We start from the raw sequence: 20,085 nt of genomic DNA, 5'->3' as shown, positions 1-20,085 counted from the left end.
CAGGCCTCCCTGTCCATCACCAACTCCTGGAGTTCACTCAAACCCACGTCCATCGAGTTGGTGATGCTATCCAGCCATCTCATCCTCTGTTGTCCCCTTCTCCTCCTGCCCCCAATCCCTCCCAGCATCACAGTCTTTTCCAATGAGTCAACTCTTCGCATGAGGTGGCCAAAGTACTGGAGTTTCAGCTTCAACATCAGTCCTTCCAAAGAACACCCAGGACTGATCTCCTTTAGGATGAATCTTCTTGCATGGTTGGATCTCCTTGCATGATTACTATGAGAAATTACTAGTTTGTGTCATTGGATGAGACCCAAGTAACTGAGATAGTTATGCTATCCATGGAAATAAAGAAGCTAGATAGAGGAGCTGGTAAGGTAACAGTGAAGTTGAGGTTGAGTCATAGCCTAGGAGCCCTTACCTCGTCACCTCTCTGCTAGACATTTCTTCTGAACTCTGAGAGCAACTAGAATTTGAGAAAAGGATTAAAGAAAAAAAAGGGTATAGTTAATTTTCTTCAAAAAAAAAAAATTCCTATTATCCAGACAGGGACAAAAAAATCCCAGAAATGGCATTCTGCTGGGTTTACTTTTATTGAACAAGCAGTTGAATAGACAGCATTGTGATCAGAAGGCTTCCACAGCACAAACTGGTTAAGATGTCTCTGTGCCCTTAGATCACAGAATCTAGGAGGGAAGAGATGGAATAGACTGAAAGTCAGTGAGTCCATTCCCCCAACAGTTCTGTATTGTTTTCTATAGTAAATAAGATGAGCTCTGAAGAATTCTTTGTATATACAGATGGTGAAGGTAGGTAATTCAGAATCGAGGTACACATTTTCCCTCATGGCTTTTACCAACTTTTGCATCATTTGACCTAGACAAGAAGATGAAGAGGTTAGATGTTAGAAACTCAAAGACATTGTAGAAATGCTGGCTACACATGTATTATTGAAACATAGTCAAAGAAATCTGTAGATTCCTGCATTCTGCCAAGAATACAGGATTTCAAATCACTTTCACATTTTATTTAATTGATTCAATGAGTATTTATAGAGTAGTACATTTTACCTATTGAGGTGGATGCAAAAATGACCTCTGCTCTTGATTACTTGTGACCCTCATGATAATGAAAGAAGGAGAGTGTCATTCATATCTTTTCAAAAAGGAAGCAATTGAGCTTCAGAGAAGTTCACTGACTTGCCAAGGTCTCGCATTTGGTCAGGACTTAAGTCTAATTCCTCTAACAATTAATGCTTTACTATTATAGTTTTAGACCATAAGCATTTAAGTAGCTGTCTTTGTGCCTGACTCATCCATGCATATTCTTAAAATCAACATTTAAAACATTAAGTCAACATTTAAACGTTTTAAAATGGTAACTGCATTTTGTCTGCTGGTACTGCCTGGAACACTAGCAGCATTATTATTACAAACTCAAACCTCCGTTTTAGTTCTCACATTGAACACATCAGGCTTTCTTTGATTTGGGTTGGCAACTTATGGTCTTGAATCCTTGAAAATCTTTGTCATGGAATTGAGAATAGTCATTTCTTCATCTCAAAATAGTATCGATATTTTTCTTAATATAGGAATTTCCTTCCAGTGTAGCTAATCTTTATTTCGTTCAGATAATGCCTTTTCTAGAGCCCTCGGTTTTCAGAATCTCCTGACAACTAAAGGATGGTGGCAGGTCTGCAGTGGACCCAGAACTTAATTCTAATGAACTTGTGGTAAATGGCAGGATTTCTCCCAGGCTGATTTTCTTTAAAATGGGAAAGATAACGATCCCTGCTCTAAATACAGATCTACTACGAGGATGCAAAAGGAAAGAGCACAGGGAACTCTCTATAGAGTTATATAAATCTTAGAAGTTACCATATAATGAAAAATATTTCTTAGAATATTGGGTTTTCAGTCTGTTTTTCCAGGAAAGTTGTTACTGTCGGGTCTTTTATTCATTCTTGGGATTCTAGACTCTCTTAGAGAATCATCTACTCATGAACTAGGTTCAGGCAATAAGTTTCAACCTCTGGGATTTACACCCATAATAGTTATCAGAGCAATGCTGGACCATGACCCACCCATGCCACCTTGGTGTATCCAAGATCTTTGTTCCATCAGATAAAACCATAAGTAATATCCATTATATAACTCCAGTGGAAAGAAAACACCCTCATATGAAAGGAAGGAATTTACAAAATGTTTTGATCTTATCTCTGGCAAGATACGTCATTATTTGAATAAAAACATCTTAGTATTATTTTATGGCAAATTCCCCATAAAGTAGTTTTCATCAAGTTGTCTATGTGAGATTACAGCAAGGCATGGTCTAAGGTGTGGTCTGTAGGGCTTGCAGAAAGATTATTTTTACCTTCCTGATTTGAGATATATGTGACCAGATGTGTTTGTAAGATGGGGAGACAGTATATTGTGGCAATAAAATGAGAAGCAAACCACTAACAGTTTATATGTAGTAAGATAGCAAACACCATACAGGGACTAGGGTAAAAGTTTAAAACCTCTCTTTGTACATGTGTAAAGACCCAGAGTAGATAAATGACTTTTTTAACCCAGAAGAAGAAACAGCAAAGGTCTCCTCATTTCGTTCCAGTCCCCTGCCTTCCAGCTGCCAGTGTAAAAGCAGAAACATCTAGCTTATAGCTCTTTTATTTTTCCACTTTCCCATATCAGTGCTTACTGAGTAGTTCTTTTGAATATGGTCTCATCTAGTGTTGCTTGAGATCCTCAAATGTGGTAGAATCGTTTTTAATTCCATTATTGCCAAAGTGTTATTGCCAAATGCTTAAAAGTATTTACTAAAAATTTTCAGTAACCCAGTGAGAACTTTGGTTTACATATTTATGTGATTTGCCAAAGGTCTCATATGTGAAAAACACCAAAACTCTGAACTTATACTTATCTGGTAACAAAATTTTTCTCTTATTTGAAACTTCCTAATATTTTTACCCAAGTCAAATATCCTCTTGCTTGAGGAGGAGATTACTCAAATGCCATCACCAGGGACAATGTAAAACTCAATACAGTAGTTCTCTTTACCCCGGAGGTATACATTCCAAGACCCTCAGTGGATGCCTGAGACCATAGATATACTATGTGTAAACTGAATCTCGTATATGTTTTTTCCTATGCCTACACACCTATGATAAAGTTTAATTTATAAGTTAGGCATAGTAAGAGATTAACAACAATAAATCTAAAACAGAACATTATGTGAATGTAGTCCCCCCCCTCTCTCTCTAAATATCTTATTTCACTGTACCCACCCCTTCTGTAATGATACAATACAGTGCTTGTGTAATTGAGATGATGTGAAAGAGGGAGGTTTTGTGACATAGCATTAGGCTATCACTGACTTTCTGAATACATCAGCCAGAGGATCATCTGCTTCAAGCGATCCTGTATCATCAAACTGTGATGGTGTGCATGGCTGGATGTCAGGAGCTGATATCCATGGTTAGGAATCTTTGATAGCAAAAGGTTTTTTTTGAGTAAAACTTTTGAAAGGATATTGTAGTTAGAAGTTGTTGCTCTTTCTAACTCAAAGTGTTGCTGCAAAAGTTGCAGTCCTTTGGTGATCATATGGGTGACTTTAATGCTGGCTTCCATTCAAGGATTATACTCCTTGCTGCTGCTGCTGCTGCTAAGTCGCTTCAGTCGTGTCCGACTCTGTGCGACCCCATAGACAGCAGCCCACCATTATACTCCATAATTTTGCCTTAATGTTTGTGCAGCTTGAAATACTGGCAAATTTTGCTAACGTTTACATTGGTGGTTCTGCTTCAGTTTCTTCTTTGTCTTCCTCTCCCTCTGTTGATGACTCAATAAGTTCTTCTAATTCCTCATTCTTGGATACTTGTCGATGGCCTTCAATATGTTCTTCCACTTCATCAAGCATGTCAGAATATCCTTCTCCATCAACTTGTCTTGTCCTGTGAATGAATTTCCTAACTTCTCCATCAATCCCCAGGAAGCCTTTAAAATCATTCACAACTTCATTCCATTCATTTTTCCAGCAAGCATTTACACTTTCTCGTTCTAATTTATCCATTGTGGCTTTGAGGAATGTTACTGTGTCAGCAATAGTGAATTATTTCCAGCAGTGTTTTTTGTCCAAATGAGCGTCGCATCAATTGCTGATCAAATGTAATTAAACACCAGACAGGTGTATGTGACTTTGACAAATTGAACAATGCTCTGATCAAGGGACTGAAGCAATGAGATTGTATTTAGAGGCAAAAATACAACCTCAGTGTTTTTATTTTCATAGCAGATAGATTCAGGAGGTCTAAGGCCATTGTCTTTTATTAGTAGTACTTTAAATCCCAAACTTTCCTCTTCCAAATATTTTTCACTTCTGGGATGGAGCACTGGTGGTACTATTCCATAAATAAGATGACTGTCCCCCACGCTTTCTGATTTTGTTACCAGAACATGGGAAGTTAATATTTGTTCTTCAGAGCAGGTGGGTTATTTGCTCTTCACACTTTGCCGGCCTTAATCCCCTGTGGCATTACTATGTAGTAGCAGAGTTAATCTGTCCTTCCCTGCTTTTATTACTTGGTGTTTCCTTTGTGCTTCTGCAAATGCAGGTTCTATTGGATATCTTCTTTCAGAGGAGCCCAGTCTCATTGTAATTGAAGACGTGCTTTGAAGGATAGTCTTTCTCTTTAACCAACCTTTCAACTCTGCTAGAAATGTGGCAGCAGCTTCTTCATGGCAGATGCATCCACTCCACTCATTTTTATATTTTTCAGTCCAGACCTATTCCTGAATCTGTGTAACCATACTTTACTTATAGTAAATGGCTTGGTGTCACTAATTTCAGGGGATTCCTTGCTGAAATCTCATTATAGTCTTAATGCTTTTTGGCCAAACACCTTGTCACCAGTCAGAACTCATTTGCTGTTCATGTCTTCCATCCAATAAATATAATGCCTTTTCCATCTTAACTAAGCACTTATCACATAATGTGTCTTTAACTTTTGCCATTTGAGATGAAGCAGAAAAACTAAAATAAATTTCTTTCTCCTTCTTCACAATTTCATGGATAGAAGATTCATTTTTACAAAAGACCTGAGCAACCTCAGCACGTGATTTTTTTCTTTCCTTAATGTTGAGAACTTCCACTTTGCACATAAGGAACTTTTTGGCTTCTCTTTGGCATATACAAATTGCCAGTGTCACTACCCTTGCACTCTAAGGGGCATTATTTAGCAAAATAAGGGTCTCTGGAACAAAAGATGGTAATATCACAAGAGTTGATCTGATAACCTAGATAGCTACTAAGTGACTAGGAGATGGGATGTGCTGGACAAAGGGTGATTTACCTCCTGGGTGAGATGGAGCAGGACAGTGCAGGATTTCATCATGCTACTCAGAACAGCAAATGATTTAAAACTTATGAATTATTTATTTTTGGTGTTTCCCATTTAGTATTTGTGAACTTTGGGTAACTAAAACTATGGAAAACAAAACCTCAAATAAGGTGAGATTACCGTAGGGTGTGTCAAAACATCCTTCAGTTCAGTCGCTTAGTCATGTCTAACTCTTTGCGACCCCATGGACTGCAGCACACCAGGCTTCCCTGTCCATCACCAACACCCAGAGCTTGCTCAAACTCATTTCCATCGAGTCGATGGTGCCATCCAACCATCTCATCCTCTTCTCCTTCTGCTTTCAATCTTTCCCAGCATCAGAGTCTTTTCAAATGAGTCAGTTCTTCACATCAGGTGGCCAAAGCCCTGGAGTTTCAGCTTCAGCATCAGTCTTTCCAATGAATATTCAGGATTGACTTCCTTTAGAATGGACTGGTTGGATCTCCTTGCAGTCCAAGGGACTCTCAAGCATCTTCTCCAGCACCACAGTTTGAAAGTATCAATTCTTCTGTGCTCACTTTTCTTTATGGTCCAACTCTGACATCTATACATGACTACTGGAAAAACCATAGCTTTGACTAGATGGACCTTTGCTAACAAAGTAATGTCTCTGCTTTTTAATATACTATCTAGGTTGGTCATAGCTTTTCTTCCAAGGAGCAAGGGTCTTTTAATTTCATGGCTACAGTCACCATCTGCAGTGATTTTGGAGCCCAAGAAAATAAAGGTTGTCACTGTTTCCATTGTTTCCCCATCTATTTGCCATGAAGTGATGGGACCAGATGCCATGATCTTAATTTTCTGAATGTTGAGTTTCAAACCAGATTTTTCACTTTACTCTTTCACTTTCATCAAGAGGCTCTTCAGTTCCTCTTCGCTTTCTGCCATAAGGGTGGTGTCATCTGCATATCTGAGGTTATTGATATTTCTCCTGGCAATCTTGATTCCAGAAGATTCCAAAGTTGATTCCAGAAACTTCCTTATAGGGACTTAAATGAAAAGGTCAATTTTTCATGTTGGGGAACAGTTTAATGCAAAGTACAAGTATAGAAAGTTTAAGTCTGCTTCTATCCCTGTCTGACCTCTCTTGGCCTCTGTATCATAGTTCACAGAAAATAAAAGCTACTCTAAAGAAGTATTGGTGGCATTATGTACATTGCTCATAAACAGTCTGTTATCAATCCCAGTAAACTATAAACATTTAGAAATGTTAACTACTATATTTAAAATCCCACACATTTCAGTAATTAATTATCTTCACAATGAAGATAATTCTGGGGTTATGTGACTTACTATCATCTCCCTGGCCAGAGAAACATTCATCACTTAATACAAGAGAACAGCAGCTGAACCACCTGGTTCTAAGACTGTGATTCTGAATGCCAGAGTACTTACGTCAAGAGGTGTTGTTTCTTTGATGCTCTTCTCCTCACACCTTCCTTTACTGCGTATGTGTGTATTCGTTTGGCGTATTCTAAAACAGAACAGGAAGTTTCAAAGCTGGGAAAACTCAGTTATAATGAAAACAAAACAAAATACAACCAAGCATCAATATGAATGACATTTGGGCATCAAATCAAAACTGAAATCAGGGGTAGGAACTGGTATCCATTTCCTAGTAGGCATCATTCAGGTTTATTCTCCCTCTTCTGATTTAGCTCCAGATTTATGCCCCAGGCCTGGATCTATTTCATCATATTTCATTCTCCTATATACTATATACTCATGGAATTGTTCAATGTTAGAAATAAACATCATATAACACAAAAGCCATTATTTTATAGATGATAAAACTGGATCCCAGAGAGGAATTTGACTTTATTTGATATCTATAATGTGACTTTGGGATTATAAAATAGGACACATTTTACAAAATAAGTTTTACATAAATATATATAAATTATGTATATATGTTATAAAACATAACTATATGGTCATCGCGAATTTTATACTTGGAAAGAATCTTAAGATATATGAATTTTAATGCCTTTCTCATAAGAAATATTATATAGGAAACATCTACTTGTCTGCTTTGGTGATAGAAGACTAACTGTCTATCAGGACAGTTCATCTAGTCTTTGAACATTGCAAAAATTGAAATTTCTTCCCTCTAGCTTCTTCTAAGACCTCAGAAACCAGTAATGTTCCATCTTGCCTGGGACAGCCTAAATCTTCTCTTTATAACATGTGTTCTCAGTTCTTTGGCTAAACAATCCATCTTGAGACATCCTTTATCAGTATTTTGATCATGGGCATTTCTGTAATTTCTAAAGTTCCTTTGAATAAAGTATAACTTATTACAGGTTTAAACAGTTAATGGAATGTTTGCAGAGCATTGCTTGGATAATTTAGGGCCTGGTATTTACAGTAAAGAGAAATTGAAGGATTTCTGGGAGAGAATAAGACACATATTGTAACAGATTCATGAATGGTTTTATTCATTTCTTAAATGTTTAAGACATTTAAGAATTAAGATTCCTTAGTTATTAAAACTGTGTAATATCCATAGATGGACTTCAAGAGATTTATGTGCCCACAGATATTATGCATACAGATTTTTAATGTTTCATCATTTTTTTCTTTTGTAGAAAGAGGTAACTTTCTCCATATTATCAAAGAAATCTTTGATCTCCTTTTGTTTACCTTTGATATAACAGTATTGTAGTAGACAGAAAAGCAAACTGTATTTAAACCCAAATCAACAAGGTTACAATCCGGTCCGTTCTATTTCCAAAGCGTTGTCATTTTAAACAGATTACCTGGACTCTCTGAGCCTCAGATTAACCTTCTGTACAATGAAAATAATACCACTCTATAGTAAGTAGTGAGGTCAGTGAAACTGAGAATATTAAAGTGTCTTACTTACAGATATAACACATAAAACACTCATATTCAAATTTTAGTCTACATATATGAACTGTAGAATGTTTTTTTTTTCTTTTGTGAATTAGTTGATTTTAAAGAAATAAATGTAAATTCAAATATCTTTCCAGAATTGAAAAGGAGGATATCAGGCCCATCTTCATATTCTGGGCCTTGTTTATAGTGTTCTAAGAAGGACAGGATGAACATTCAGGGACTGCATGTTCCTGAGGTGGGATGTGGTAGAAAAGGCAAGATTTGCCACCATGCCCTTATTTAAAGCTGGTGAAATGAAGGCTGGAAACAGGTAGAGAATGAAGGGAATCTGTGACTAGAAGCTAGTCATAAGGTGATTAGAGATTAGCGCCTGGGCTGACTCTGTACAGCAATGATTCTCAACTTTTTTCTCTTTACACAAAGTATAGATGATGTTCACACTCCCATGAGTGAACATGGGCTTAGAGAGATTTTCTCTAATTACATTGTAACCCCACCACTTTTCCCTTTCTCTTCCACTCAGTAAAGCATATGAACAATTTTATTAAAGGCATACCCATAGATATTCTCTATTTGATGCATGAACAGGATCATTCACATCTGAATTTTAAACTTCTACGATGAGTTGCAGTATCTTGCATTCATGTCAGTACTCTACTGTGGGTCAACACTGTCTTCAAGAACCTCTACACTAGAAGATGGACTCGTATACGTACAGATTTTCATGGCAGAGCATGCAGGGATTGTTGTATGTCTGGCCGTCATCACCACAGACAGGCTGTAAATTCTTTGGACAAAGGTAACCCATCCTGGGTAATATTCGGTAGTGTTTGCACATCTCAGAATTCTGAACAAACAAAACATAAAGTAGATTTGCTCAATGGCACTTAAGAGATACGGACTTGGTGAAAACCTCTTGATTTCCTCAATAATGTGTGACTAAACAGTAAAGGAAGTGTAACATAGGTTATACAAACTCATATATTCATTTCCCATCACTGTTAGGTAACCTGGATTTAGTTTCTTTTTTATTAAGGAAGTAGCCAAACCAAGACACAAGGAAGAACAAAGCAATTAGAAAGCAGACATCCTACCAGATAGTGCCGTGCTTTGGAGAAGGCATGGCATCCCACTCCAGTACTCTTGCCTGGAAAATCCCATGGACGGAGGAGCCTGGTGGGCTGCTGTCTATGGGGTCACAGAGTCGGACACGACTGAAGCGACTTAGCAGCAGCAGCAGTGCTGTGCTTAGTCACTCAGTCATGTCTGACTCTTTGCAACCTCCTGGACTGTAGCCCGCCAGGCTCCTCTGTCCATGGGGATTCTCCAGGCAAGAATATTGGAGTGGGTTGCCATGCCCTCCTCCAGGGAAATCTTCCCAACCCAGGGGTAGATCCCAGGTCTCCGGGTTTCCTGCATTGCAGGTGGATTCTTTACCATCCAAGCCACCTAGGCACAGATAAACTGAGGTATGGGAGAAAACTCCCATACAGAGAATAATATCTTTTTTATTTTTGTCCTTATATATTTTTTTTTGTCCTATATAACCAATGAAGACATTGGTTATATACAATCTAGAAAGGAAAGACTCAAAATAAATGCTAGGTAATCACATGGAGTTTTGAGTTCCAGCTCTGCCACTAACTAGAGTGAGTGATTTACTTGACTTCTTTGAGCCTTAGCTTCTCATCTGAAAAACATGAATAATAATAGCTCTTGCTTCATATTGTTGTTTTAGGGAATCAAATCAGATAATGCACTTATATGCATACATAATACAGTGTTTGGCACATACTAAGTGCTCAGTATATAGTTGTTAGTTTCCTAAGGTAAAAAATACATAAATTTTTCATGTAGAAAAAGGAACATATTTGTTCTTAGTAGTTTTTTGGAATTGTGAGTTTCATGATGATAATAAATTTATTAATCTTAAAAGAAGCAGGAAAAAGGAAAAAACACAGAAATTTTAAAAATAGGATTATGGAAGACAAAGTCAGTGGTGTCAAAAATTACATTAAGTATCAGCAGGACTAACTACTCCAGATAAAGAACAGAGACTCTTAGTCTGGAGAAACAAAATGACTCAACTTATAATATTTAAAAGAAGTATACTTTATATCTTTATATTTCAACTAATAGGGTGAACATGAAAGGATGGAAAATAGATATGTACAAACACTCATCACACAAAAGGTGATATATCTATATTAATATCACACAAAGTAGAATTTAGGATAAGAACTAATGTCAGAGATAAAGAAGAGGATTTCTAATTATAAAATAATAGATTCCATAATTAACAATCTCAAACATTTATGTACCTACAGTAGAGTCTTTTTTTTTTTTAGTTTTGATTTTATTTTATTTTTAAACTTTACAAAATTGTATTAGTTTTGCCAAATATCAAAATGAATCCGCCACAGGTATACATGTGTTCCCCATCCTGAACCCTCCTCCCTCCTTCCTCCCCATATCATCCCTCTGGGTCGTCCCAGTGCACTAGCCCCATGAGGCAAAATTAGCTGAAAGGAGAAAAAGGCAAATTTATCAAACTTTATGTTTATATTTAACACTTCTTTTTGTAATTAATACCACAGACACAAATATAAAAATATGTATTTGAAAAACAATATAATCAGCTTGACCTCAATGATATTTGTAGATCTCTATATCCAACAACTGCAGACTACACATTCTTCTTAAGTAGACATGAAATTGTTGCCCAAATAGACCACATTCTGGGCCATTAAGCCAGTATTGATAAATTTGAAAACTGAAGTCATAAAATGCAAGTTTTAGGATCACAGTGAAATAATATTAGTAATATATATGATAGCTATGAAGCTACTAGGTATTTAGAAGTTATGCAACATACTGCTAAATAAATCATGACTAAAGTAGTCATAATGGAATACAGAAATGTTTTGAACTGAATAATAATGAAAATAAAAAATACTCAGTAGTTAATTCAGTGATTTGAAGGAAAGTTTTAGGTAGATATATAAATAGAAAAAATCTTAAAATCAATTTAAACCTCCATTTCAAGAAGCTAGCAAATAATAGGCAAAATAAGCTCAAAGAAAATAGAAGAAAATGAATAAATTTATGAAATAGAAAACAGAAGGCCAAATGGTTGTTTGAAAAGATTAATAAATTGATAAACTATTTGCAAAATTGACAAAAGTCAAGAAACACGGATTACCAATATTAAAAAGTGGTGCCATATATATAGATATTAAAAGGATAATGTGAAAATGTTATGAATAACTGAATGTCAATAAATTTGACAACTTAATAAATTCCTTGAAAACTAATTTCTGAAACAGACACTGAGTAGATATTTAATAGTAGTATAGTTTTTGCCTGGAGAATCCCAGGGATGGCAGAGCCTGGTGGGCTGCTGTCTCTGGGGTCGCACAGAGTCAGACACGACTGAAGCGACTTAGCAGTAGCAGCATATCTATTGATAATCATTTCAGAGGTGTAAAGAAGTATTTACTAATTTGTATTCTAAAATAATTCAAACATCTAAAGGGACTGCTTTAGATGGAGGTGAATTCCATGTCAATAGAGATATTCAGGGAGAGTTTAAACAAGCACCTTCTGTAAGTCACTGGCAAAGGTAGGACTGAACCAAGTATATCCTTAATATTTTTCAGGTATCTGCCACTCCAAGGTTGAAAACTACCAAAATAAAGGGTGATAAAGAAGCAACAAGCAGAATTATGCCTTTTTTTCTTACATAGTACATCAACTCTGAACAAATTATCCACCTTCAAAATAGACCTAGGATTCAGCTACTTCTTATGACCTCCACTACCACCACCATAAACCAGCCTGTCTGGTTAGTGCTGTGGCTAACTAGCTGTCCAGCTTTTGCTCTTGCCTTCCTGCAGTGTATTTTCAATACAGCAGGTGCAGTATCCTTTTAAAACATAGATCATGTTACTCCTCTTTTCAAAACCTTCATTCAGACTAGTAGACAACATCCTTAAAATGGTCTACACAACCTTACATAACAGGCCTCCTGTTATTGGAATGATATCTTCCTGTATAACTCTCACTGAGGTCACTCTGTGTCAGCTGTACTGGGCTTCTTGCTGTACTGTAAGCCCTGTCTCAAGGCTTTGCTGTTCCTCTTCCTGGAATGTTCTTCCCTCACTTACATGTATGGAATTAATGTCCCTAGGAGGTGCAAATGGCACCTTCTCAGGGAGATCTTTTCTGTACAAGATAGTTAAAATTGTATCTCAGCATTTACTATGTCATTTTTCTATTGAGTCACATCGCCTGTGATCTATTGTAGAGAGTTTTATCTATTTTGTTTACGGCTATTGTTCTCATAAGGCTTCTCTGGTGGCGCAGTGGTGAAGAATCTGCCTGCCAGTGCAGGAGCCTCAGGTTCAATCCCTGGGTCAGGAACATCCTCTAGAGAAGGAAATGGCTACCCCCTCTAGTATTTCTTCCTGGGAAATTGCATAGACAGAAGAGCCTGGCGGGCTACAGTCCATGGGTTGCAAAAGAGTGGGACACAACTTAGCAACTAAACCACCAGCACCACCGTTTTAATCATACACATGGTAAAGCTTGGAAAATAACAAGTGCTCAATAATTATTTGTAGCATGCATAAATGATGGCTAAATGACAAACTGAATAAAGAATGTTGTTCTCTTCTCCAAGAGAAAGCTCAGCTCAAAACCAGGTTACACAGGAATAAGCACGATGGGATTTCTGGTCTGCTGGTAATACATTATTTCTTGACCTACGTGTCAATATCACAGATGTGATCACTTTGTAATATTTAGTTATATACTTATGATAGGTACACTTTTTCTTTGACTATTATACTGCAGTAAAATGTTAAATAACAGATTTTATGATGATAGCCAAGATACACACACACAAACACACATAGAAACAATAGGATATTATTCAGACATGAGAAAGAAGAAAATCCTTCCTTTAATGACAACTTGGATGAACCCCAAGGATTCTATGCTAAGTTAAATAAGTCAGACAAAGAAAGACAAATACTGTACAATAAAGCCAATCGCATAGAGACAGAGAATAGAATGGTGATTACTAGGGGATTGGAGAAAATAAGGAGACATTGGTCAAAGGATATAAATTTTTAGATACAATTTATGGCAGTCTAATATATGGTGTGATGATTATAGGCAATCAGTTCAGTCCAGTTGCTCAGTCGTGTCCTATGGACTGCAGCATGCAGGGCCTCCCTGTCAATCATCATCTCCCAGAGTTTACTCAAACTCATGTCCATTGAGTCGGTGATGCCATCAAACCATCTCATCCTCTGTCGTTCCTTTCTCCTCTCGCTCTCAATCTTTCCCAGCATCGGGGTCTTTTCTAATAAGTCAGCTCTTCACATCAGGTGGCCAAAGTATTGCACTTGCAGCTTCAACATAAGTCCTTCCAACGAACATTCAGGACTGTTTTCATATAGGATGGACTGGTTGGATCTCCTTGTAGTCCAAGGGACTCTCAAGAATCTTCTCCAACACCACAGTTCAAAAGCATCAATTCTTCGGCGCTCAGCTTTCTTTATAGTCCAACTCTCACATCCATACATGACTCACATACATACATGACTATGGAAAAACCATAGCCTTGACTAGATGAACTTTTGTTGGCAAAGTAATGTCTCTGCTTTTTAATATGCTGTCTAGGTTGGTCATAACTTTTCTTCCAAGGAGTAAGTGCCTTTTTATTTCATGGGTGCAGTCACCATCTGCAGTGATTTAGGAGACTAAAAAAATAAAGTCAGCCACTGTTTCCACTGTTTCCCCATCTATTTGCCATGAAGTGATGGGAACGGATAGCATGATCTTAGTTTTCTGAATGTTGAACTTTAAGCCAATTTTTTCACTCTCCTCTTTCACTTTCATCAAGAGGCTCTTTAGTTCTTCTTCGCTTTCTGCCATAAGGGTGGTGTCATCTGCATATCTGAGGTTATTGATATTTCTCCCAGCAATCTTGATCCCAGCCTGTGCTTCTTCCAGCCCAGCGTTTCTCATGATGTACTCTGTATATAATTTAAATAAGCATGGTGACAATATATAGCCTTGATGTACTTCTTTCCTATTTGGAGCCAGTCTGTTATTCCATGTCCAGTTCTAACTGTTGCTTCCTGACCTGCATACAGATTTCTCAAGAGGCAGGTCAGGTGGTCTGGTATTCCCATCTCTTTCAGAATATTCCAGTTTATTGTGATCCACACAGTCAAAGGCTTTGGCATAGTCAATAAAGCAGAAGTAGATGTTTTTCTGGAACTCTCTTGCTTTTTCAATGATCCAGGGGATGTTGGCAATTTGATCTCTGGTTCCTCTGCATTTTCTAAAACCAGCTTGAACATGTGGAAGTTCATAGTTCACGTATTGTTGAAGCCTGGCTTGGAGAATTTTGAGGATTACTTTACTAGCATGTGAGATGAGTGCAATTGTGCAGTAGTTTGAGCATTCTTTGGCATTGCCTTGTTTAGGGATTGGAATGAAATCTGACCTTTTCCAGTCCTGTGGCCACTGCTGAGCTTTCTAAATTTGCTGGCATATTGAGTGCAGCACTTTCACAGCATCATCTTTCAGGATTTGAAATCGCTCAACTGGAATTCTGTCACCTCCACTAGCTTTGTTCATAGCGATGAACATAGCGATGCTTCCTAAGGCCCACTTGACTTCACATTCCAGGATGTCTGCCTCAAGGCGAGTGATCACACCATCATGATTATCTGGGTCGTGAAGATTTTTGTACAGTTCTTCTGTGTATTCTTGCCACCTCTTCTTAATATCTTCTGCTTCTGTTAGGCCAATACCATTTCTGTCCTTTATTGAGCCCATCTTTGCCTGAAATATTCCCTTGGTATTTCTAATTTTCTTGAAGAGATCTCTAGTCTTTCCCATTCTATGGTTTTCCTCTATTTTTCTTTGCATTGATCACTGAGGAAGGCTTTCTTATCTCTCCTTGCTATTCTTTGGAACAATGCATTCAAATGGGTATATCTTTCCTTTTCTCCTTTCCTTTTTGCTTCTCTTCGTTCACAGCTATTTGTAAGGCCTCCTCAGACAGCCATTTTGCTTTTTTGCATTTCTTTTTTTGGGGGGATGATCTTGCTCCCTGTCTCCTGTACAATGTCACGAACCTCTGTCCATCAGATCTAGTCCCTTAAATCTATTTCTCACTTCCACTGTATAATCGTTAGGGATTTGATTTAGGTTATACCTCAATGGTCGAGTGGTTTTCCCTACTTTCCTCAATTTAAGTCTTAATTTGGCAATAAGGAATTTAAGTCTTAATTTGGCAATAAGGAATTCATGATCTGAGCCACAGTCAGAGCTCCTGGTCTTGTTTTTGCTGACTGTATAGAGCTTCTCCATCTTTGGCTGCAAAGAATATAATCAATCTGATTTCGGTGTTGACCATCTGGTGATGTCCATGTGTAGAGTCTTCTCTTGTATTTTTGGAAGAGGGTGTTTGCTATGACCAGTGCTTTCTCTTGGTAGAACTCTATTAGCATTTGTCTGGCTTCATTCTATACTCCAAAGCCAAATTTGCCTGTTACTCCAGGTTTTCTTGACTTCCTACTTTTGCATTCCAGTCCCCTATAATGAAAAGGACATCTTTTGGGGTGTTAATTTTAGAAGGTCTTGTAGGTCTTCATAGATCTGTTCAACTTCAGCTTCTTCAGCATTACTGGTTGGGGCATAGACTTGGATTACCATGATATTGAATGGTTTGCCTTGGAAACGAACAGGAAAACTATAGGAAATAGTAATGTGTAATATACTCAGAGTCTGTGAGTAGACTTCAAATATTCTCACCACAAAAAAGAAATGGTAATTATATGAGGTGATGGAGATGTTAGCTAACACTATAGTGGTAATCATTTTATAATGTCTTATTTTATAATAAGTCTATCAAATCAATATGTTGTACACAAGTTTACATATGTTACATGTCAACACACATACAGTAAGGGCTTGCGATGGCTCAGCAGGTAAAGAATCTCCCTGCAATGCAGGAGATGTGGGTTTGATCCCTGGGTCAGGAAGACCCCCTGAAGAAGGAAATGACAACCCACTTTAGTGTCACTTTTCTTGTCTGAAAAATCCCATGGACAGATGGCCTGGCAGACTACAGTCCAAAGGGTCACAAACAGTCAGATACAACTGAGCAATTAAGCACACACACACACACAACACAGTAAAGCTGGGGGGAAAGGAGCAGATTTTGTGGCTCGCACTTCTCCATGCTTAGGGATCCCTAGTTTGATTTACTAGAAATTTGTAATTAGTATTTTGTTAGTGTAACTCATCTGTTATTATACTTGATTTGGGAAAATAAGTAGATAAAATTCATGTTTGATACCTTTCTTTCTTCTTTTTTGGGTCATCAGACTAGGTGCTAAAGTCTCCCTTCTAGGGACCAATTTGAGATTGCCCTTTGTGAATGAATATACTTCATGCTCTTATATCTTCTTCTTTCTACTCCTGACCTTGACAAAGCTCTAAAAAGGCAATCCCAAATAGGGTCAATGTAAATATGTAAATATAAGTATGTCATTTAACACTTCTTATAAATGTATAATAAGTATAAATATGTTCAGCATAAATTTCAGTTTATTGGGAAAAGGACTAGGTTTGGAGGGGGAGTAGGAAGTGGGTGAGGAGCCTTTCTGGTCTGCTGAAATTATAGGGTTGAGACTCCTAACTACTTATTTGACTGCATGTGCCAGAAGTTACATGCACTGTACACCCACTTTTTTAAATTTCAAAATAAATTCATTTAGAGCAAGACTAATAATCTCAAAGAGCACAGAATAATGCACCAGTGAGTAATCTTGAGACTCTTACTACGCATGAACTCCGTGGATTCCTTGAAAGGACTTGAGGCTGTGCTGAATCAGTCTTTCCTAGGCCTTTACATGAAATGAGGTTTATGGAGGGCAAGTGGCAACAGCACTGCCCCCCCCTCAGAATAAGTGAATTAAGTTAATAAGTAACTTTTTAGAAACAGCAGTTCTTACCAGAGAAGAAATGGAAGACTCTGAGCTGTCTTCCTCTTCAGAAGATCTAAAGTGGGATGGTTTTTCTTCAAGTCTTATCCTTCCCAAAGCTTCTTTTTCACTAGAAAAGAAGACAAAAGTAAATTTACATCCACAAAGACTGGCTCCTGTAATTTCTAGTTGGAAGTTAAACATTTCTAATAATATATGATGGAACCACAGAACATTGAGAAAGTGTCCAGGAAGACATGTTAAGAAAAGTACACAGCTGGGAACTGGCTTGGCACTCCCTTCACTTAACAGATGTGTGACCTTGGACAAGTTGTTTAGAGTATTCCTTTCTCCAGGGGATCTTCCCGACCCAGGGATCAAACCTGAGTCTCCTGCATTGCAGGTGGAGTCATTACCATCTGAGCTACCAGGGAAGTCCCATAAAAAGATGATAGTTCTGGTAATTCCTTCCTCAAGGAATGTACTATGAGGAGCTAATATATACATATATATATATTATATGTATATATAATATATATAACTGTTGTGTGCATAGTGTTTTTTTCAGAACCATCATCATCCATCATGTTCATAGGTCCCCAAATATAGTTGTTCATCAGAATAAACTAGAAACCCTTTCTAAAAAACAAATTCCTTAGCCTTGGAGACTCTAACTTATTTTGAAGGACTAATCTGTGTGTGTGTGTGTGTGTGTGTGTTTAAGACCTCTCTTAAGTGTGATCTAGTTGTAGAACGATTTGGAATAATTTCTTGTAACTATGATACTGAGGGTTGGAAACATTTTTTTTTAAAGTGACATAGCTAGTAAATATGATTAGAACTTCCATCTGGATTTCCTGTCTTCAAGTCCAACTGTTCTTTCTCCTGTAATGGGTGTTGTCAACTTAAAAGCATTGCATCTAAAGACTTGGTTTAAAGCCTGCATGGATTCATGAGCACATGAGTATTTAATCAACAGTCTCTAAAAATGCAGTCCCCGCACTAGCTGAAGGGGGTACCGGATCCTATTACTCACAAGATGCTTCTGCACATGTAGCACTTGTTTTTGTATAACTTTCCATCAGCACCAAGCACAGGGTCGTTCTCTCTAGTGCACATGAGCTCATCATTCCTCACATACTGCCGAAAGTTACTGCACTCATCCTAGAAAATAAGAAAAGGGAAGTGGGCATGGCTTTTTCCCTTTGTGACTTGGTTACTTTCTTAAACTTGGTTTTAGGAATTCCTCTCTTGGCTCTGGTCTCAGACTCACTGCACTTATCCTGGCAATGGAGGCCAAGGAACGCCCAAACTCTCTAAACTTCCCATCCTCCGCTTCATTCCGAACCTCTCTGCACTGGTCCTGGAAATACAGGGAAACATAAAACAATACTTGAAAGACCTCCTCGTCTTGCTCGCCCTTTCCATCAATCTTTCCTTTCCTCTACTTTTTACAGGAGATACGCTCTTGACCAGAGGACAATCCCACAGTTGTCTAACTCTATGAATGACATTATCACTGGCAAAAGACTGATTGAAGATGTCTTCTTTGTGATCTTGAAAAGCAAATAGAAAAGGCAGCACCATGCACGTGCACTATTGATTCACTGATGCTCAGAAGACCCTCTGGAGAAAATGGGAAAGGCATCAAGGAGAGACGCTAAAAGAGAGACTTTGAGACTAGTTTATTTTACATAAATTGTTAAAATCAGTGTCAACAAGCAACATGAAGCCTCATTTCACATTTAAAGTGTCAGACATAAGCATGCAGTTAAGGTGGTAAAGAATTTTACCCACTATTTTTCAGTCCACAATTCTCCCAAACAGGAGAGACCAAAGCAATAATCAATACACACTGCAGGAGAATTCTCTATAAAATTGAGAAAAAACATTAAACTTCAAAGCCAGGAGATAAATCTCATTATAACACAACATGACAATATTGGCAAAATCAATTTTCTTTGAAGCAGAAAATTAGCAACTTTATTATCCAAAAAGTGAAGGGGAAGACAAGAATCTGAGGACGAAAAGTAAAATAGTTATCTTCGTATCTTAAAAAATAACCTTTGCATCATTTGAGGGCTTGGCTCTTGATCTTTCTTCTTCATTCTTTTTTCTTTCTTTAGCTTCTCGCTCACTGAAAAATTTTATGAAAGGGAGAGAGTAGTTTTTCCAGAGTCATTATTGAATTGTTTAACCAACTATTTCTCCAATTCTAAACATTAGAATATCTAACACTGTTTGCTAGTATCTAAAAAATACATGAGATTCTTTTTAAACAAATAAGTTCTGATCATTGGGGTTTTCATAATATATCTGTGATGGTGCTGTCAACTTCCATAAACCCAGTTTCTATACCATCATCTAAAGTGATATACATCTGAAGCGTCATTACATTTTTTCCTAATAGGATTATTTATGACTCTCAGGTAGAGAGTTGCTTCATTTCTCCTTTTTATTTTTTTTATTGAATTACAATAACTCTCCTGTATTGATTGTTCTTTATATTGCTATTATGCTTTAAGGTTTGTAAACATTTTAAAAATATTATCTCCTTGAATCCCTACCAAAACTCTATTGTGTAGTTATTATTCTCTGTATATACAGGAGGCTCTGCAGAGTGAACAGGTCTGTCCCATGTCACTTATCTGAGACACTTCCTCCTTGAAGGTCAGTGATGTTGGCATGATACAACAGGGTGTTCTCCTATCCCAGCTGCTCCTGGTATGATTATGCTTCTCATATTATTCAAAATAGAAATTTCTTATGAAAGTGCTTTGGAAACTTACTGTCCTCTTCTAAACTGAGGAGCTATTA

At 37.4% G+C, this 20,085-nt stretch overlaps 1 protein-coding gene across 16 annotated transcripts in view; it reads right to left on the bottom strand.

Moving 5' to 3' along the window:
* Positions 1-558: 558 nt before the first annotated feature.
* The window catches only part of SPINK5 (serine peptidase inhibitor Kazal type 5), a 268,353-nt gene continuing 248,826 nt past the window's right edge, over positions 559-20,085 (bottom strand). For 10 of the 16 annotated variants that reach the window (XM_055557706.1, XM_055557682.1, XM_055557740.1 and 7 more), the window contains 7 exons: positions 19,333-19,405; positions 18,542-18,631; positions 18,305-18,432; positions 17,299-17,398; positions 8,974-9,104; positions 6,794-6,872; positions 562-876 (listed from right to left, as the gene is read on the bottom strand). In XM_055557706.1, coding sequence (XP_055413681.1) covers positions 868-876; positions 6,794-6,872; positions 8,974-9,104; positions 17,299-17,398; positions 18,305-18,432; positions 18,542-18,631; positions 19,333-19,405 — 610 coding nt within the window. In that variant the 3' untranslated portion in view covers positions 562-867. Of the gene's footprint in view, positions 877-6,793; positions 6,873-8,973; positions 9,105-17,298; positions 17,399-18,304; positions 18,433-18,541; positions 18,632-19,332; positions 19,406-20,085 lie in introns of all 16 variants that reach the window. The other 6 variants (XM_055557751.1, XM_055557713.1, XM_055557744.1 and 3 more) reach the window with 4 other exon arrangements.

Source organism: Bubalus kerabau, chromosome 1 (genome assembly GCF_029407905.1).
Source record: "Bubalus kerabau isolate K-KA32 ecotype Philippines breed swamp buffalo chromosome 1, PCC_UOA_SB_1v2, whole genome shotgun sequence".
NCBI lineage: Eukaryota > Metazoa > Chordata > Mammalia > Artiodactyla > Bovidae > Bubalus > Bubalus kerabau.
Note: the sequence above shows the minus strand (reverse complement) of the source record. Positions and strands in the feature narration are given on the sequence as shown.